The following is a 22,291-nucleotide window of genomic DNA, read 5'->3' as shown; positions in this document are numbered from 1 at the left end:
TGAAGGCACACCAACAGTCCACATTTTCAACCTCTCCCTAATCAAACACACCTGAATCAACTCATCAGAAGATTAGAAGAGACTTCAAAACCTGAAGTTAATGGGTCAGATAAGGGAGACATTCAAAATATGTACTGTTGGTGTGCCTCCAGGAACAGGGTTGGGAAACACTGCTTTAAGGGAAGTTTATATACTCCATTAGGTAGTAATGTCACAAAATAATCAGCAATAATGTGATTTAAAAAAAAGAAAAAGATTTATTTGACATCACTAAAAGATTTACACATCATTTTGCTGAAATATTTACAATTTAATAATGAGAAGCTCATCCTTTCCGGTTGCCAGATGGAATCACTCGACCTGTTCTCAAATAACTGCTGCCAGTTTAAAGTCAATTACTCATCACAATGCATCCAAATCATCATCAGTCCACTCCTGCAAAACAGAAAACCCATGAGCTTCAAGTGGCAGCCAGAAGACGAGCATCTGAAGAACAAATAATCATAAACATACTTCCTCTACAACCATCTGCCTTTTCACAACGTGATCGTCATCTTCATATCCATGTTTTCTTTTCCTGAATGACACGGAGAAGGAAAGTGTCAGAACCATCTGCTGCTCTCATCTGAAGACTGCATTCATGTAGACGCCCATCACTCTCACACACATCTGAGCATGTGACCTAGTGCATCGCTAGCATTAACCATGTAGTTATAGATCACATCTAGATTTTGTCCTCGTCAATTTGTTGATTAATTGTAGCATCGACACAATAGCAGACCTTTAACTCTCTAATGCATTCTGGACATGTTATATAGAGTATTTGTTGTGGTCAAAAAAAACTTTTTAAATTCATCCAATTAGATATATTAGTGTAAAAAAAAAACCCAAAACAAATATATCCCATATTTATCCTTTTCCCCTTTTCTAACACTTTTATACGGAGACCCGAAAGGGAGAAAAAAGTTGGACGAAAAAAAATAACTGAGTGATAAGAAAATATATATATTAAAGTTTTTGCGTTCCCTCGCAAAACTGTTGTTCGACAAACACTTCCTGTTCACTTCATACATGTCAACTCTCCTGTTTTTGGTAGGATTCTCCTGTATTTTACCATTCTATCCCACTATCATCCTATCATTAAGTATTTGCCCATATTTCTCTGCTTTTTTTTAAATCCTAAAAGCACGTTCAAATCAATATAAAAATGTCTGCATTCACTTTCTATTCATCAAAGCTGTTTGTTGATCGTCACCCTTCTTATGCAACCTCTGAATCAGTGAATGCATGTATAAGTGCTGACTGACAGACGCACTCCGTATGATAAACTGATCCAAGATCAGCTTCTGTACACGCCATTTAAAGAAGAGCTCAAGTGCAGGATTTGGGTTTGTTTAAACAGACAAACACTTAAAATGTTTGTCCTGCATGTTTTATTTTAAACAACGAAATTTCTTTTAAATGAGCACAAACAGTTACTAAAGTAATTGAAAGCTTTCATTATAGATCTGTGCGTTCAACAAAACAAAACGAAAGATCCATTTGCTGCTCTTCACTTGTTTGATAACAGAGGTGTCACTTCAAATGGTGTGTACAGAAGCTGATCTGGGATCAGTTTATCATACAGAGTGTGTCCGTCAGTCAGCGCTTATACATGCATTCACTAGCTATGTTTCCATCCCCCTATTTTTATGCGCATTTTGCGTATGCGCATAAAAAAATAAAAATATAAAAAAAACGTTTGATGGAAAGTCCATGATGCGCTTAAGTTTTGAAAATGCACATTAAAAACAGATGCGCATATCTGTGTAGGATAAACTTTTTATTCGATAAGAAAAGATGCGCATAAACAACGATGGAAACACTTTTAACCGCACAAATTTCAGTATGCACATTAAAAAGGTCATGTGATTTTGTTATAAGAGATACGAAGTGAACAGGAAGTGTTTGTGGAACAACAGTTTTGCGAGAGAACGAAAAACATCTTTTTGGAGGAAACGTAAAAACTTTTAAAAATGTATGTTTTCCTATCACTCAGTTTTTTATTTTCTCCCATCCATTTTTTTTTTTAATCTCCCACAGTTTTTTCTTCTTCCACCCATTTTTCCCCCACCATCACATCCCTTCCCTGGTCTCCTTACTTTTATAACTGAATTTTATTAATAAATGTGTAGGCCTATTGATGAATAATTTAATGCATTTTTCCCCTCCACCTGAACGTTTTTTGCAATTTGCAAGTAAAATTATTTTATATCTGTGGACTTTTTTTTTTGTTTTTTTTTTATTTAATACATCCCAAATTCAAATGAAATAAAGGGATAGTTCATCAAAAATGAAAATTGACTATTTACTCATTCACGAGGGGTTCCAAAACTTTTTGAGGGCCCTTTTTTTTCTGTTTGACATATAAAGACGATTTGAAGAATGTTGGAAACCTGTAACCACTGACTTCCATATTAGGAAAAACTAATTCTTTGAAAAGTCAATGTTTACCGTTACCAATAAATAAATAATAATAAATAAAATTAGACAGACAGACAGATATATATTTGTGTTAAACTGAAGAAAGAAACCCAACCCGGTTTGACAAGTCAATGTTTTTTTTTGGTGAACAACCCTTTAAATTTACATACAGTCATCACAGTAATGTTAGTACTTCCAATTCTCCCAATATATATATATTCTTATATATGTAATAAACTAAAGCAGCATTTTTGTGCTGAAATTAAAAACTGTAATTATTAACCCTTTAACTGTCTGCTCTACCAATAGGTTGACCATGTTTAAATAATATCTGTTAATGAAACAAAACATAATCCTGTTACACAACTACACTTGATTCTGAAAAACAAAACAAGAAAACATGTTTAACGAGAATCTGAAATATTGTATGGCCTAGTTCAAAAAATAAAGATTTAGTGTTCAAAAATGTTTGCCAGTCATGGGTTGCGGCTGGAAGGACAAGTTGGCGGTTCATTCCGCTTTGGCGACCCTGGATTAATAAAGGGACTAAGCCGAAAAGAAAATGAATGAACGAATGTTCAAAAATGTTTTATTTTGATTATGTTTTTAAATAAATTGGTCCTACACTAAATATTTTCAGATTTTTTAAAGTACATGTATTAATTCCTGTACATTTACCATAAACCAACCTATCAACCATTTGGTAGAGGTGGATATTTTAGAAAAAAAAAATGCATTGTATTTACTAGCGACATTAAAAATTAAGAAATACAATCCAATTTTTTTTTTCTTTGGTGGGGCAGTTAAAGGGTTAATGATAATAATAACAAAAAAGGAAAATGTAAATCTAGTAAAACCCTCCCCCAAATTACGCAAAAATAATAGACATTCTGAATGCATTATGAGGGTTATATATAGTGTAAGCAAACATGAACAAACTGATTCATAGCACATAGGAACTACAATAGCGTTGCCTCCTGAAAGCACTTGATTTCTTAGTCAACTAGAAAAATCGCTCAAGACATGCTTGATTCCTAAAAGGTCACAATGCCTAATTTTGTCTTTATTTTGCAGAACTGAATGTACCTTTATGGCTGTAGCCACCACTATCCATATCCTCTGAAAGACACGATTGGTAGCAAAGATACCAAGACTCGTTCTCCCCAGATGCAAATGAAGACGGCGGAAACTAGCTCTGACTAGTTAAACAACACACACTGCCAATCTCAAAAACCCACAGAATCACAACATGATGAACCACACAATAAATGGTGTGAGATATTATTTCCGGTGAAGAAAATCTCTTAAATCTTCCAAACCACAAAACTCCAAGAGAATACCAAAATCTGAAAACCCTGTTGACTCGAGGCTTCTTGGACCTGACTTTGATTCCTACCGCTGGTGCAACTGACCTAGAAGCAGTGACCACTAGACTGGCATCTGTAGCATGCAAGAACTCTGGTGCCACATTGCTGTTGACCATCAGGGAAGCGAGATGCACTTATGGTGCAAGCCTTAAGAAACCGTCTACACTCAATACTACCGCACAACCTCTTCCTGTTTTGCCCTGCGGTTTCAGGTGCAGGTAGGCTTCGATCCTACAGATAGCAACTGATTCCTATCTTACCTTCTGAGCCGCTTCGCTTGACAAGATGCTGCATCCTGGCTTTTATCTCTGAACCAGTGTTTGTGTGTGATACATGAGCAGATCAGTGAGTCCGATTCAATTTTGGAGAATAGATTACACGCGGTTGGTGCATGCGTCCACTTTTAATAACTTAATCCTCCGTTCTTCCACTGAATCGAGAATGGCGACAAACTCAAAACCATAAACTTAAAGCTTTACAGTGTAGATTATGAGCTTCCTGGTTCATTTTCCATCACAAAAGAATCCAGCATCAACTTGCTGACTATCAAATGATATTGGTTTATTATTATCAGCCTGTTTGTGTTTCTCGACTTGTTAATTTGGCAGTTTCTCGATGTGAACTATTATGATTCCCTGAGTTATGCAAATCTTCTCTAGAATTTATTAGGCGTAATCCACGGTGTTCTTGTTTGATTATTTTGACAGGTAGTCCAATTGTCCTCCATACAAAGAAAGTACTACGGTGCTACCATTTGTACACTGGTGATTTTCGATATATATACGACGGTAATGAATGATAACCATGGTACATGTCCAAAAAAACTGTTATAACTATTGTGCCATGTTGTAAAAGTATGGTAAACCCTGTTGATGTGCATCCACAACCGCTGACTTGAAAAGCTCACTTTGTACTCATTTCCTGTTTCCATCTACAGCTGATGTAGGATTGTCTACAGTGCATTTAGCTGCATTTTATTACCCAGCAAAACCGATGAAAAGCATGACGCATAGTTACCCCTTTTTTTCTACTTCAGCTAGCTCATGTATTTTTATTTTTCTATTTTATACTCAAAAACCACGACTTTTGCATCTTAGATACAAAACACCAAGTGACTAACCTGGCTGAATAAAACTCTTAGTATGAGAACGTTTGTTTGTGTGTTTGTTTTTTGCTGGTCTCACTGAATTTACTTCTCCCACAAATACTCACAGGTTTGTAGCAAATTCAGCATGAATCCTTTCCAGTTTCTGTTTGCAGATACTGACCTCCTCAGCTTTGGGAAGCTCGTACGCTTTAACAAGACTTGTCATTCCTACAATGAAAACATAATCAATATTGTTGTCCACATGATACAACAGTGCCTAGATTTCCCTACCCCTCCGTCTGACAACCAAACTTTATTTGGTCTAAATGTCAATGTACAATGCATCCAGAAAGTATTCCTAGCGCTTCACTTTTTCCACATTTTTTTGTTTCAGCCTTATTCCAAAATGGATTAAAATAATTTATTTCCACAAAATTCTACACACAATACCCCATAAAGACAATGTGAAAAAAGATTAGTTGAAATTGTTGCAAATTTATTACAAATAAAAAACCTGAAACATCACATGTACATAAGGATTCAGTTTTTGCTCAATACTTTGTTGATGCACCTTTACCAGCAATTACAGCCTCAAGTTTTTTTGAATATGATGCCACAAGCTTGGCACACCTGTCTTTGGGAATTTTTGCCCATTTCTTTTTGCAGTACCTCTCAAGCTCTATCAGGTTGGATGGGAAGCGACGTGTACAGCCATTTTAGATCTCTTCAGAGATGTTCAATAGGATTAAGATCTGGGCTCTGGCTGGGCCATTCAAGGAAATTCACCGAGTTGTTGTGAAGCCCTTCATTGATATTTTTGCGGTGTGCTTTGGTTCATTGTTCTGCTGGAAGATGAATCGTCGCCCCAATCTGAGGTCAAGAGCACTCTGAAGCAGGTTTTCATTCAGGATGTCTCTGCACATTTCTGCATTCATCTTTCTCTCTATCCTGACTAGTCTTCCAGTTCCGGCTGCTGAAAAACAGCTCCACAGCATGATGCTGCCACCACCATGCTTCACTGTAGGGATGGTATTAGTCTGATGATGAGCGGTGCCTGGTTTTCTCCAAACGTAGCGCCTGGCATTCACTCCAAAGAGTTCAATTTTAGTCTCATCAGACCAGAGATATTGGTTTCTTATGGTCTGAGAGTCCTTCAGATGCCTTTTGGCAAATTACAGACAATTCCTTTGTCTTCATGCTTGGTTTGTGCTGGGACTCTATATAGACAGGTGTCTGCCTTTCAAATCATGTTCAATCAACTGTATTTACCACAGGTGAACTCCTACTAAGCTGCTGAACATCTCAAGAATGATCAGTGGAAACAGAATGTACCTGAGCTCAATGTAGAGCTCCATGGCAAAGGCTGTGAATACTTATGTACATTTGATTTTATAGGTTTTTTATTTTTAATGAATTTGCAACAATTTCAAAAAAATATTTTTTTCACATTGTCATTATGGGGTATTGTGTGTACAATTTACAGGAAATAAATCAATTTAATCAATTTTGGAATAAGGCTGTACCATAAAAAAAAATTTGAAAAAAAGTTAATTGCTGTGAATACTATCCAGATGCACTGTGTGCTTGCAACTTCTTGACAGTTTGCGTTTGTAGGAGTGGCCTGCCTATGTATTTTGATTACTTTTGACTTTGTTTATGTTCAGGGAGAAAGGTAAGCTTCCTGTATTTTTCTTTGAAGATTTACAGGTTTAGTTTATTTACTTTGCAGATTCTTTTGTTTAAAATTTTGGCCAATGGCCACCCTGAAGAGATGCTCATTAAAATTGCTACCTTTATCTACAATAAATCTATTCAATTACTTTCAACCGGGTGTCCGTGTTTGGTTGTCTGTTTTTCCACAGACTTGGGGCATAATAGTGACTAACTGCAACATGGTCATTTGCAGCTGGTTAACCAAAACATCAAGATAATGTTTATCTCTGGGATGTTTGTGTCTGATCTGGAACAATGTGCTTGGTAAGAAACTGTATGAGTATTGGCCATTCAAGTCTAAATTGAAAAGGTTTTTCAAGATTTTTAGTGTTCATGGATTTCTCATAAGGTTAAAGCACGGACAGATATAAGGTGGCACAGTAAGTTACTTACGTCTCATTGACTCGTACATCTTTGAGAGGGTCTCTTTATCCTCCTTAAGCCCCATACATTCATTTAAATATCTGTAAATGTCAAAGAAAACAAGGTTATATTAACAAAACGTTCATTTTTTATATATTTTTTACACAATACAAATTCCAATACAGACTAATATGATATATTTATATAAATTAGCTAAACATACTTTTTTTTTAATAATAACATTTTAGTCTCATTTTAGTCTGACAAGAAAAGGCATGATGGTGGTTTTTCACCTTTTAAAAAAATATCAATCTTGTATGAACTAAAACAACCCTTGGAAAACTTAACCATACAGTTGAAAGCAAAATTATTAGCCCTCTTCTGAAATTTTATTTATCTTTAAAGAGTTCTATAATAATATAAGTACAAAGAGCTGTTTAATGGATAGAATATTTTCAACACATTTGAGCATGCTATGCTGAATAAAGATCTTCATTGAGATCTTCTACATCGTCCTTTTTCTCTTTCACATTTTTAAGTATAATAATTTTAATAACATTTATTACGTCTTTGCCATGAAGACAATACATGATATTTTACTATTTTGCAAGATTTGAATAGCTTAATTGGAATAGTTAGGTTAATTATGAAAGTCATCGGACAACACAGGTTAGTGCTCTAGCCAATCAAAAATAAGGGGTCTAATAATGTTGACCTTAGAAAAAAATATGAAAACTGCTTTTATCCCATTTTAACTCAAATAAATAAAACTTATTCTAGAAGAGGTATATAATAGAAAACATTGTGAAAATGACTTTGATCTGTTAAAAATCACTTTGGAAATAGTTTAGGAGAAAAACCTTCATCTGTACCTAGACTAGAATCTTTTTTTCATACATCTAAAGTGATAAACATACGTGTCAAGTTTAGCATCAGGAGTGGAGAGTCTCTTTTGCAGCAATATCCACAATATTTTATAATTTGCAAATGTAAAAAATAAATAAAAACTTACACCTCCATCTTGAGGCCAGCACGTGCAGCGCTATTAAGGACAGCAGTGAGAGCGATCTGAGACGGAGAGAAGAGCAGTCCGGCATCTGTCATTGCTGCTCGGTTGAGAAAGTCTTCAGCACTTTTCCTCAGCATCTCTGGGTTCTCTAACAATGGGTATCTGGTCTGAAAAATGCAGAAACCAAGAAACCACCGACTTTTAATAATGAGATATGCAATGCATCACCAGCTACAGTATATTTGCCCTAATAACATTATCTCAACCAATGCTGTGTATTTGAGATAGGATTGACTGCAACTAGGCTTTAGGCTCACCTTCAGATCAATCAGAAAACCCTCCAAAGGTCGATATGGATTGTGAATGACCAGATGAAAATTCAGCTGCTGGATAAGAAGCAGTTCATACTCCAGAATCTGTTCCACGGCCCTCTCCTGTCCCGCTGGGCTCTCCTGAAGATTCCCCACAAACTGAGTGCTGGACACATTAAACTCATCCACTTTACAGGACAGATATGCACATGTCAACCTGGAAAAAAAAAAGACAGCAGAATGTCAAATACTTTATAATCTTCTAACTCATTCCAATTAGTCACTATGCTTACATTATTGTCCGAGGATGATACTCCATTAATGAGTTGTTCAAATAGAATCTTCGAAAATACATGCAAGCTGTACCCTGAACAAATAAATAAATAAAATAAGATACAAAAGACAGAAAAGGATAATAAATAAATCATTGTTCATTTAATAAATATGCAAGTAATATTTATTAAATATGATATTAAATATGTTTAAATGGTAACACTGTTATTACTTACCACAACAGATTTAGGCATAACAGGCTTAAACACAGCACAGAAGTCTAGCAATCTCTGCTCATAGTGTTTGAAAAGCACTTTCTCTTCCTGCTCATTGAGAAGTGTGGATTCATTTATTCCAGGCTGAAAAAGATAACGTTTTGATTTGGTTTATTAATCTTAGGTAATTAATAAAGCATTAAAATCAAAAGTTGCAAAATGTTTTATTACTATTATTATTATTTAAATGGACTTAAATGGGATATATTACTACTATTAAAAAAAAAATTGCCATTGTTTGTGCAAACAATGTTTCAGTTTTTTATCTGTTAAAGCAGAAATTTCAAAGTATGCTGGAAAGTGGCAGCAGCCATTGACTTGTGTAGTACTTTTGTTCCTACTATGGATGCCAATGGCAACAGGTTTCCAACTAAGCATGGGCCGGTGTAAGTTTCTGATGGTATGGTAACATTTGATAAAAATATCACAGAATCACAAAATATCACTTACAGTTTCACGGTATTGTGATTACTGCTTTAAAATAAATTGTTGGGGTTTTTTACCAAGGCATTTAAAAAGAACAACTTTTTCCCCATTGAACACAATATATTTTCTTTTGAGAAACATTTATAATATTTTGGAAGAGTAAACATGTCAAGCTAAATAATTCAAATAAATCATTGACTTCTGCTGTCTTTGTTAGTTTCAAAAACCCAATTGAAAAAAACATTTGAAAAAAACCCTACATGTACCTTAGGCGCAGTATAACAGAAAAATCTAGCAGTTTTAAAACCTTGACTTTTCCAAAATCCACTGTAAACTGGTTATCGTCCCATGCCTATTTCCAACATTCTTTAGAATATTTTGTTTTTATGTTCTACATAAAAAAGAAATTACTATTTTTGGATGGCCAATCCCTTTAAAAGAACTCATAAGTAATAAAGTCCAATCCTATAGTTTTATTAATTAAACTAACATCACCTATCACAAATGTAGCTATTTTTCCTTGTTGATGCTACTTTAACTTTTATGACATTCACTTACTGTAGTGTAACCTATTGTACTTTTCCATCATTTTGCAATTTACTTAGGTTGAAATGTTCTTTTAATCCAAAAGTGTAAGTACGATCAATCAAAACTCATCAGTGTAGGGTCCTTTTTGGTAATATATCTGTTAAAGTAACTTTTTTTTGCAACTTATACCAATGTCATAATATGGTATAATGGAATAAAAGCCTTAGCAATCATCACAACATGAAAAAAAATATAATCATTATGCATAATCAAAGATTACTCATGGCATTTATGGTAAATCTGTGATTACACAAATGATAAGCAATACAAAAAATATAGAGCAATTTCAGTGTTATGGATATGTCATTTGCAGTAAAATCTCAAAAAATAAATTCACAAAGAAAGTATATATTAACATTATATTGAAACATCTGTTTATATTTTCCAAAACAACTAACCACAGAGTTATGGGATCAGAAAAATATCAATCTGTAAACACTTTTATATTTTAAATGAGGAAAATATGCAAGCGTTATGGATGTGACCAAAAAAGTTAGCGAGTTTACAGTCTACCACATACTTTGTAGCAATTCTGTGAATTAAACAGCACAACCCAAAAGAAACAATGCTAATCAAAAAGGATAAGAGTTGGCTCACTATAGAACAAACATGACTGATTTGATTTTATCTGACATTTTTTGCATTTATGAAAAAAAGCTTCATTATGGATGTTACGTCTCTCCGTTATGGATGTGACAGATGTGAAATTGGCACTTGTGTGATTTTGTTTTATCAAATATAATTGTTTCAAAACATTAACAGACATTTTTTTAATATCTTTAAAGCACTGTAAAATACTTGCTTACACAAAACATGCAGAAACGGTTTTGATATTTTGGCGAAAAACAATTTTTTTTTTTCATAGTAAGGTTGACATTTGCATGGAATTGCTCAATACTAAAAACATGATGGTATCTCATTACTATAATAAAACACATGGCTATAAATAGACAGATATGCATGTGTGAATTACCTTGCCACTGGACAGAGCTTTTGAGCAAAACTTCTGATTAGCTTCAAGTCTTAATTTATCTAAAGTTTCCTCTTTATCATAAGTCCAGAATTTCTTCTGTGAGCTGTTGTGATACATGTTCAATCTAAAGCTGTTGACAGAAAAGAGAAAATATGATTACTCTTCAGATGTGCGTTTTAACCTAGTGCAGCTAGCCCAATTATCAGTTGTAATCAAGTTACTAGCGTTAATTATTAGCATTCAATTTAATGAACTGCATTAACGAGGCAAATGTTTTCATATCTTATTGAAAGCGTACTGTTTTAAAGTTGAAATAAAACAACAACCTCACCCCTCTTGGGCACACGATGACGTTCCTTATATTAAGGCTAGCCGTACAAACATTAAACTTATAAAAGACTCAGCTGAATATCTTTGTTTCCCTCAAAGTTTCCTTTCTTAAGATTATAATTGCGTGTTCTCAAAAACGCGAGAACGCGTCGCATGCGATACACGCCACTTTTAGGCGCCTTTGGATGATGTTGATTGTGTTCATCCCTTACGAGTCTGATTCACTTCTTCAAGTCGGTTCTTTCGAACAGTTTGTTTCAATGAGCCGGTTCAAACGAACACTAAGCAATAAACTTATCACATATGCTAAAACGAAGCATAAAAGCCATTTATAAACACATACTTTTGATTTTATCACATTCGTGTTGATAAAACTGCAACACAGTCGCGTTATTTATATATTTGTTTATTATTTTGAGCTGTTACTGCTCAGATCGAATCATTCTGTCAGAGCCGGTTCATTAAAGAGATCCCCTCTGGAGTTGGAAATCGAATCCCCATCACTTCTTCTCACCGCACATAAACATGGCCACGAGGAAATATATCCGTAGATCTTTGCAGGAAAGAAAACATATACTCGAGAAATATGATCGACTTCCTCAAATGCCCCTAAACGCTGCTGCACGTTTGCTAAACGTCTCAGCTCCTCTGCTTAGCATCTGGCTACGGAAAAGAAACATGAAAAACGCCAAGTCAGACCTTTCTGGAGCTGTTTATCTCTCCTGCAAGACACATCAATTAGAAGCAGCACTGTGGAGGTGGATAGATGATTCGTTTGCCGACGGTATTACCGTAAACGAGCCAATGATTCGTGGAAAAGCGATTCGAGTGGCTGAAGAAATGGGTCTCTCTAATTTTCGGGCGAACTCCGCCTGGTTGAAACGCTTTAAATCACGAGAGCCAGTAATACGAGAGATGTTTCAGGTCGATCAGAAAGAGGGGAATGCAGCTGGGGATCCAAAATCTGCAGATAAAGTGACAGAACCCAGGAAAAACCTTGGAGCCAGAAAGACTCATCGACTCGAAGCAGCACTCTGGCGGTGGATAGATCATACTCGGCAGAGCGGCGTTGACTTGAATGAATCGACTATTCGTTCAAAAGCTGCTCAGTTGGCCAAGATTGTAGGTTATGGTAATTTCAGGGCAAACGCAGAGTGGTTTGCGCGATTTCTAAACAGAGAGGGACTCATTCGATCAATGTTCAAGATTGGCAAAAATAATCCGGATAAAAAGAGTATGGGAAAAGTGGAGCCAAGGATTAATTTTGCAAATGCAAACATGCAACAGCTTGAAGACGCACTTGGAGATGGATCGACCATTGTCGTGAGAACAACGTTACAGTAAATGACTCAGTGATTTGTTCTGAAGCATCCCGGTTGGCTCGGATGATGGGTTTCATTAACTTCCAGTCAAATGAAGACTGGCTGAAGTGCTTTAAAACCAGGGGAAGAGTCGTTCAAGGTGTGACCAACCCCAACCAATGTTTAGAAAATCCACCAAATGACCAAACTAAGGAAGAAAGTGCATCCGATTACATGCAACAATATGATGACTCGAATACAACTGACCAATCTTACAGCGAAAGCGATGTTTTATCAGATTTGGACATTCCCAAACTCGAACCCACAGTCGTCTCAGCGGAGCTCAATGGAGATGTACACAGCGTCACTGTACCCTCACTGTGGCAGATGAAGGAGGCCATGAACACACTGGCAACCGGTTTACTCTACAGGGGATTCTGTGACTTTAAACTGCTTCATCGCTTTGAAAAAGAGGTGGACAATGTTTTGAGGAGATCTGTGACCCAAGGAAAAAACAACAGCTTGCAAGCCTAAAACCATATGTACTGAAGTATACAATGTACTTCCACATGTAGTCTTTGTTTTAGCATCATCATAACCTCTTTCACTGAGAAGACCACACGGGGGCGCCAAGTGTTTGTTATATTTAAACACGTTCCTCTTATGTTGGAAACAGTCTAATTATTTAGCCTATATGAATAAGAATGAATGTGTATCACATCATTAAGGTCCTTAATTTGTTAACGTTTGTATCTCCATCAATGATTTTATTTTTACACAAAAAAATAAAAGCTGTTCATAAAAAAAAAACATTGATAACTGTTTTTTTTACACACACGCACGCACACACACACACACACACACACACACACACACACACACACACAGTTATACCAAATATTAGTTGTTTTTTTTTAAAGAAGCCAAGGCATATGAAGCAAGGCAGCATAAATTACCAGGCTCCTATTTGAGTAGGGCTGTGTAACCTGATTTGCATAAACATGAGTAATTTATGAATAATAAATGTCCTTGTATTCAGCGTGATCCATTAATTTGCATATCACCATGGCACTACAGTTATTTTTCCTGTGTGCTGTGCTACTATGAAGCGATAAGAGCCTGCAGAAAACAGAATCAAAAGGTGAGTATTTACTGCCTATTTCTACTCTCTCTAGTCTCCTGCTGCTAGTTAGGTACAATGTGTATGTCTTAACCTAAATAACTGTCATTTTGTCCCATGCATTTGAGGCTTGTTTTCAGTATGTGGCTACAGTCTAGTACTAGTGTTCTGTCATTGTGTGAACTGCATAAACATGATGTTTCGTTGCATTATTGATGAGATCCAAGCTCTGCCTTATAGGCAGCTGGGAAGATGAAAAAACTGATGGATCATGAGTGTATTGTCTACTAAAGATGGTGCCAAAAAAAAACAGCAGCTTCACAAACCCTTGGTCAGTGTTTTATCATTATCAGGTGGTCTAAAATCTCATTTCCCATGTACGGACGGTAAGATTTCCTCTTCTGAATCCATCAGCGGTCATTTGCATGATCTGTTTGTCATGCAGCAGCTGATTTCTGGTGTCAGCACTGCTGGAAACGCAGGATTTAGGTTGCCAAGGATTTTACAGTTTGACATTTTGTCTGCACTGGTATTTGCTGCAGGTGGAGACGAGCAAGGCGTCAGTGCTTTTATCCATGAACTGTGAACACATTGTGGCAGATGACTTTCATTATTAGCTGATGTCTTCTCGTTTCAGTCTGTTTAAAATGGGTTACAGAAATTCAATGCACCTCAGTTGATCTTCTGTCAATATTTCCTATGCAATTTCAACAGATAGTGATGGTTTTGAATAAATCAATGTCCAGTCATGGTGAATTGATGGTGTGGAGAGATAGAAATGTTGACTGTGTCCGTGATAAACGGCTGACATTGATGCCTGAATATGCACGACACAAGCGTTGAAGCTTCTTGTTGAGGTCTGAGTAAATCAATGGGGCTTTAATAAACTCATTATGTTGTATTCAGACTCAAGCATGTTTTATGTACATATTCCAAGTGTGTCTATGCTTTTCAGTATAATCCTGGATATTAATTAAAGTCCAATACTGTGGCATTGACAATATCCACTATTTCTGTGATAGCGGACTGAAATACGCTCCTCAGATGCGAAAACAGCCCTCGAAAAATCTTCAAAAGTGTTTATACATGTATAATTCCAGTCAATTCCCCTTATTAAAGTAATTGTATATATAGGCTACAAGTACTATGGTTCATGAATGTTACGAGACATTCAGTTTAGAAGATTTGTTGAGGCCTTGTTGAGTAGGGCTGCACAATATATCATTTCAGCATTGATATCGCATTGGGATCATTCACAATAGTCACATCGTGAGTATGCGATGTTGAGTCTGGATCAGTTTGTTGTGTTGTTTGAGGCCTGTGACTGTGCGAGGGTTTTAAAAGCATTCAGCATTTGTAAATTTATAGTGATAAATTTTATTTGGATTGTTTCTAAAACAAAGACAATGCAGTATTATTTTGCATTTAAGTATTCAATTACTGCATACCTGAATACATTTGGACTTCCTCTGAAAACAATAAGACACTGTTTATTTAATTTTTTATCTTTTTTTTCTATTGAATTTATCCACACTTGTAGATTGTTTATTATGTTTTATGCATTTCCCTACAGAATCATCCCAATCAATCTAAAATGATAAATTCTTTCCAAACAGTTATTCAAATCACACTGTAAATAATGTTGGGTTTCACACAGTCGATTTAAGTTGCGACAACATGAAGGAATTAAGTTTACTTATTAGTTTTTACAAATTTAAGTGGTTGAACATAAAACAATTAAGTTGTCTAAAAAAATCTCCAGAATTGTGTGGTTTCAGCTCAATTTAAATCAGTAGTTTGAACAAACAGCAAACTTCATTTTTGGAGTGCATCTAGTGAAATTGTATTCATTTCGCAGAATTAAAAAAAATGCAATGTTAGATTTTTCCAATATTGTGCAGGCTAATACAGAGTCTATAGTGCACCTGAATTTACAAGTTCAGCAAAACATGTTAGCAAATATTACGTATATTTGTGTGAACCTGATAGCACTTCTTAGTCTTCCTTTTTCTTGCGTATATGTCATAAAAAAATTAAAAAAAAACTGTTGATGGTAATTGAGGGAGGGGAGCCCAGCTTATCAGTTTAATACTGTTCATCTGGCTATTAGATACTGTTTTATTTAGCATTTAACAGTACATAACTTTAGAATTATAAGGTTCTATCATACATTTTTGTCAAAATTGAGTTATTGACATATTCTTATTAAATGACAACTTATTTACATTAAAGGATTTTTTTTAAAATTGTTTACATTTTAAGATTTAATTTAAAAACAAATGTTACACACATACTGTTTGCTATATGGCATGCAAAAAAATTGAAGCTCAATATCTCCAAATCATTCAGAACACAGAACCTTATAATTCCAAGGTCAAGAGCTTTTATTACACTTAAAAAATATTGTTTATTATAATATTGTGATGTATAATTGCATATAAAACAGCAGATTTTATTGTGTGTCTGTGTGTTTTATTTAGACAAAGAACTTTTGCATTGGTGATTTACTGTATTTGGATTTGAAAATATAAAACCATCTCATACAGTCAGTGTGCAGTTTTTTATTAATCGTGTGAAATTCAGACCACTTCAAAATTATAAAACCAATTATGCTTACGTATATTGTCATTTTGGTTTATCTGTAAATTACTAAAAATTGGTGACAACACCAATGTTAAAGCAATTGAGGAGTTCAGCAATCAGCGTTTGGTTGAATAACTTGATTTTCAATGACAACAAAGGGAAATATTTGTTATCAATAAAATGTTTCTGGACAAACAAAATGACAGTAGTTTTAAACTCGTCTTTAAATGTATAATGTAACTCCTTTTTTTGCTTATATGATGCTACATAATGTCATTTAAAAAAACTGTTGTAGATAATTGAAAGGGGAGCTCAACTGAACAGTTTAATACTGTTCATCAGGATATTAGATATGGTTTTATCTAGCATTTAACTGTTTTATTACACTTATCTCAGTGTTTAATGCATTTTAAAAACTTTTTCTTGCTTATAATATTGTGATGCATAATTGCATATTTTATTTAGACAAAGAACCTTAGCATTAGTGATTTACTATATTTAAATTTGAAAAAATAAAACCATCTCCGTGCACTTTTTTATTCATTCATTTTTCTTCGGCTTAGTCCCTTTTTTCATCAGCATATGTTTAACACAGTGGATGCCTTTCCAGCTGCAACCCAGTACTGGCAAACATCCATACACACAGTTCACCTACACCACATCTTTCCCCACACATCTTTGGACTGTGGGGAAAACTGGAGCAGTTTTTTTTTTTAATACTGTGATAATAAATTGAGACCACTTCAAAATTCTAAAAACAATTATGCTTATGTATGTGTATGAATCGTTTTTAGTTCATCTGTAAATTACTGATGACATATCTTCCAAGTATAACTGTATTTTTTTTCTTTCTTTTTGATGAGACAACACCAGTGTTCAATGAGTAGTTCAGCAATCAGTGTTTGGTTAAATAAAATGACAACAAAGGGAAGTAATTATTTAGAAAATGCTCTAAATCAAACTCTTCAGCCCGCGACCCCCAAAATAACAATGCCAGTGGCTTGTGACCACCACATTTCTTGGAGGTGGTTATAAATATCAAAATGTTGCGCACACAGCAATAGGCCTGTATAAACACGAGCATATTGACAACATAAAAAAGGGCAACAGTCTAACAGTCATATAGTTTTATAGTCATTTATTAATGTACTTAATTTAATATTAGGGCAGCACGGTGGCGCCCTAAGCTAAATTGTCCGTGGTGTATGAGTGTGAATGAGAGTGTATGGGTGTTTCCCAGGGATGGGTTGCAGCTGGAAGGGCATCTGCTGCGTAAAACGTATGCTGGATAAGTTGGCGGTTCATTCCGCTGTGGCGACCCCTGATTAATAAAGGGACTAAGCCAAAAAAAATGAATTAACGAATGAATGAAAATCAACCTAATGAGACTGGAGGACACAACATTTTCAGCACCAAGTCTTTTCTTGGTTTAGTTTTGGAGATCACAAATCAGACATCATTCTCAATATTCATTCTTGGCATGTATTTATTTTTAATGTATTTGACTGGCATAAATGTGTCAGAAAGCTGAACCTGGTGCTATACAATCAATCTGCTACGTAAACACACCAATCCTATGAAAAATAAATAATTAAAAGCCTGATACCGTTTCATTTACATGTTGTTGTTTTTTTATGTAACAATTAACTAGCATTTTTTATCTTCTGTGGGTTATGGATAAAATATGGTCATTCTAATAGTTTAATAACATTTATTTGACTTCTGGAAATCACAAAGGGACCCCCTGTCCTTGTCCCGCGACCCCCACTTTAAGAACTACTGCTCTAAAATGACAGTAGTTTTAAAATGAAATTTGGAAGACATTCATTTATTCATTCATTTTCTTTTCAGCTTAGTTCCTTTATTAATCTGGGGTCGCCACAGCGGAATGAACCACCAACTTATGTTTTACACAGCTGATGCCCTTCCAGCTGCAACCCATCACTGGGAAACACACATACACACTCCTTCACACATAGGCCTGTCACAATAATCAATATATCGGCTTATCGCACAACACATGGACATGACCTCAATAATTTTTGGTGATGCAATTTATATCGGCCATTTATAAAAAAAAACAATTCTAACCACATTTTGGCTGATTGCACAACCTCTCTACCTCTATTACAGGTGTCAGTGTTAGTATGGTTTAAAAAACACTACAGTTTTTACCTCAAATTACTACAGTATATTTTCATGTGGGTGTCTGATGACTGAAAATAATTCAATCAAATATTCTCAAGAATAAAATATTATGTGTTCTTTGGAGGAGTGTACTTGCATTATGATGCTATTATAGTGTCAAAATGGCCTTAAAATGACAATATTATCGTTTATCACAATAAATTTTGTTGCTATATATCACACACTATACACTACGGCCATTTTAGCTTATTCAATTCACCTATTGCGCATGTCTTTGGACTGTGGAGACCAGAGCACCCATTTTTCCTCAAACACAACTAACAAATCTAGTAAATCTTTAGCAACTGAGAACTTATAGGAAATTTATAGTTGAAGTCAGAATTATTAGCCCTCTGTTTATTTTTTTCCCCAATTTCTGTTTAACGGAGGGAAGATTTTTTTCAGCACATTTCTGAACATTATAGTTTTAATAACTCATTTCTAATAACTGAACTATTTTATCTTTGCCATGATGACAGTAAATAATATTTGACTAGATATTTTTCAAGACACTTCTATACAGCTTAAAGTTACATTTAAATGTTTAACTAGTTTAATTAGGTTAACTAAGCAGGTTAGGGTTATAGGCAAAATATTGTATAACGATGGTTTGTTCTGTAGACTATTGAAAAAACATAGCTTAATGGTTCTAATAATTTTGACCTTAAAATGGTGTTTTAACAATTAAAAACTGCTTTTATCCTAGCTAAAATAAAACAAAAAAGACTTTCTCCAGAAGAAAAAAAATATTATCAGACACACTGTGAAAATGTCTTTACTCTGTTAAACATCATTTTGGAAATATTTAAAACTAAATAAATATATAATTCAAAGGGGGGCTAATAGTTCTGACTTCAACTGTATATCCTATTCATATATATAATACTAAATTATGTGTATCTGAAATACACATAGACAAGAAATTTACATACAAAATGAAATTTCTTCTCTATTTTTGATAAACACTTAAAATGCTTTTGCCATAAATAAATATACATCATTTTAATGCATTTAATCACAAGAGTTCTTGGTTTGGGCTTTGTCATATTCGGATGTGTACCAGACGCTGAACAAAGACAAGCCCAGACATTCACATATCATCCACTCTTTATGCAAAATTAATGCATGCCCCCCATGACAGCATGATTTAATTTCCTCCTTTCATTTTCTGTCGCCCGTTGCCATGGACACCGGCAGAGGGCTGTTGTGATATTAGCTGCTACAATATGGACAAGTGCGGCTCTCTCCATGAAGCAAACAGCTACTAAATCACATGACCTCATCAAATCTCTATTCTGCTTGCAGACCGGCTGGCACTGTGCCATGATCAAGAAATCTAATGTATTCATAGCTTACTTACAATTTCAGCTTGAAAACATGTCGAAAATTTATGTCGGACGTGGTTTTCGACTCATCGGAAGTGTTATATTGACAAAACCAAACTATTCTGAAACACAACAAACATTTCTCATCGCACATTTTAGAAAGTATAAGAGAATGCCATTGGCTTGCTGCGTTTGTTTCGACAACGGTGATTGAGCTAGACAGGATGGCGTCATAACACTGTGTGCAATGTTGCCTGTGTTGCCACCCAGAACATGTTGCCTGCAATGACCAATTGTGTGTGTTTGTGTGTGTGTGTGGAAGCATATTAGTCTGCCTGTGGAGTAATGTATGCCTGTGAATCCAAGTGTGGAGATCAAAATGTCTCAGGTTGGCACCGGGCACCTCCTCCCCACCATCAGCTACACCCCCTCCACACACTGCAGGTCCCATCCTAACCATCTCTCTCTAATTGGGCTCTGTCTAGACTCCTCAGCTTAATATTGCATCCTATATTGTCTCTTGTATGCATGGAATCTCCAGCTGTACAAAACCATACTGTAATACCAAATTACTGCTATCAGATTTGGGTTTCAAACTATTAAAAATGTGTTTTTTAATTAGTTTCACTGTAAGTTATAGAGGGAGAGTGTGATAAAATAATGTTTTTAGCATATCTTATCGGGATTGTTCATCTAAAAAAAAATTCCTACACGTAACAGATCATCCAAGATGTAGGTGACTTGTTTCATCAGTAGAACTTTAAAGAAGATTTTGAGCTGAATCAGTGGTCCTTGGTGATTCATTTAATGGTAGTGAATGTTTGTTGCTAGATCAGAAATGGTTGTAGCCGGAAGTTAATAAGAATTAATTTTATTATATTTTAAATTTCCCATTAATTGTATTTTATTAATGTCTATCCTCACCCCAACCCTAAACCCAACCATCACAGTAATGTAAAAACAGTAGTTGTATCGAGTATTATTTATGTTATCTATTAAATTACCAAATAAATTGTATTTTTTAATGCCTACCCCGACCCCGACTCTAAACCCAACCATCACAGTGCTGTAAAAATATAAATTATTGTAATACAGTGTCATAAAAAAATGCTGCTATATTGATGTGCATATCGCACTTCCGGCAGGCCGCATATCCGATCTAGACTTAACCATTGTGAATCAACCCTTTTCACAGTAGCGGAAGTCATGATGTGGGCAAAATGCAGTAAATGGGAGAGTATTTTTTACAAACATATTTGCTCAAACAATGAAGAAAATCTTATCCTCTATGCTTATCCTCCAATGAGGGACAGGGTTGGGGGGCACAACTCTTGTTTGTACGTTTTCATATGAAGGAAATTGTATGAATTCATTTGAATTGGCTGTTTTCTGACAATATAGTGCATCCGGAAAGTATTCATAGGGCTTCACTTTTTCCACATTTTTTTTCTCGGACCATAAGAAACAAAATTCTCTGCTCTGACGAGACTAAAATTAAACTCACTGGAGTGAATGCCAGGCGTTACGTTTGGAGAAAACCAGGCACCACTCATCACCAGGCTAATACCATCCCTACAGTGAAGCATGGTGGTGGCATGGTGGTCTTGACCTTAGACTGGGGCGACAGTTCATCTTCCAGCAGGACAAAGACCCAAAGCACACCGCCAAAATATCAAAGGAGTGGCTTCACAACAAATTTCCTTGAATGGCCCAGCCAGAGCCCAGAACTAAATCCTATTGAACATCTCTGGAGAATCTGAAATAGGCTGTACACCGTCGCTTCCCATTCAACCTGATAGAGCTTGAGAGGTACTGCAAAGAGGAATGGGCAAAAATTCCCAAAGACAGGTGTGCCAAGCTTGTGGTATCATATTCAAAAAGACTTGAGGCTGTAATTGCTGCCAAAGGTGCATCAACAAAGTATTGAGCAAAGGCTGGGAATACTTATGTACATGTGAATTTTCCGCTTTTTGATTTTTTAAAAATTTGCTGCAATTTCAAAAAAATCTTTTTTCACATTGTCTTCAAGGGGTTTTGTGTGTAGAATTTTGAGCAAATACATTAATTTAATACATTTTGGAGTAAGACTAACAAAAAAAAAAAAAAAAAAGTGAAACGCTATAAATACTTTTCGAATGCACTGTACATAAAAAAATGCTTGGTTCCACACAATTCCATCATGTTGTCCCAACACAAATGAATTAAGTTAACTTAATCGTTTTTACATATTTAAGTGGATTGAACATAAAGCAATTAAGTTGTCTAGAATGAATAAGTAGTTTGAACAAACAGTAAAAGTCATTTTTTTGGGTGTAGCATTAAATAACATTTTACAAATTTTCAAGGTAAACAAGTACTCTCGAAAACTTTCTTAAAGGGCCATGTAACCCCCCTCTTTCAGTTCAAGTCTACCTCAAATTAAAAAAAAAAAAAAAAAAAAAACTTCATAACGGGCGTGGAGCAATGTGAGCAGAGGGAATAGTGGACGTGGCCAGCAGAGCAGGGGAGAAAGAGGGGAAGGAAAAACTGTCAGTTGATGACAAAATGATACACAAACGATAAGACCCATGGTTTTATAGTTTACAAAGTTAAAATGC

General features: G+C 35.3%; 2 protein-coding genes across 4 annotated transcripts; one reads left to right on the top strand and one right to left on the bottom strand.

Annotated features, from left to right (window-relative positions):
- Positions 1–237: 237 nt before the first annotated feature.
- Positions 238–12,062, bottom strand: ccnh (cyclin H). Of its 3 annotated transcripts, none has more exons than XM_056458400.1 (10): positions 11,878–12,062; positions 10,849–10,978; positions 8,823–8,945; positions 8,607–8,680; positions 8,320–8,530; positions 8,006–8,169; positions 7,024–7,094; positions 5,043–5,145; positions 514–577; positions 238–435 (listed from the first exon to the last, which is right to left on the bottom strand). In XM_056458400.1, exons 2-10 carry the CDS (start codon positions 10,963–10,965, stop codon positions 403–405), a joined length of 960 nt encoding a protein of 319 aa, XP_056314375.1. In that variant the 5' UTR covers positions 10,966–10,978; positions 11,878–12,062; the 3' UTR covers positions 238–402. The 3 variants fall into 3 exon arrangements, with proteins under 3 accessions (XP_056314375.1, XP_056314374.1, XP_056314373.1); XM_056458399.1 differs by lacking the exon at positions 11,878–12,062 and adding an exon at positions 11,175–11,372; XM_056458398.1 differs by lacking the exon at positions 11,878–12,062 and adding an exon at positions 11,180–11,372.
- Positions 11,659–13,260, top strand: LOC130229540 (uncharacterized). The gene is given in 2 exon segments (XM_056458397.1): positions 11,659–12,475; positions 12,478–13,260. Coding segments are annotated over 2 exon segments (1,308 nt in total). The 5' UTR covers positions 11,659–11,703; the 3' UTR covers positions 13,014–13,260.
- Positions 13,261–22,291: the final 9,031 nt, after the last annotated feature.

Source organism: Danio aesculapii, chromosome 5, assembly GCF_903798145.1.
Source record: "Danio aesculapii chromosome 5, fDanAes4.1, whole genome shotgun sequence".
NCBI classification, from domain to species: domain Eukaryota; kingdom Metazoa; phylum Chordata; class Actinopteri; order Cypriniformes; family Danionidae; genus Danio; species Danio aesculapii.
Note: the sequence above shows the minus strand (reverse complement) of the source record. Positions and strands in the feature narration are given on the sequence as shown.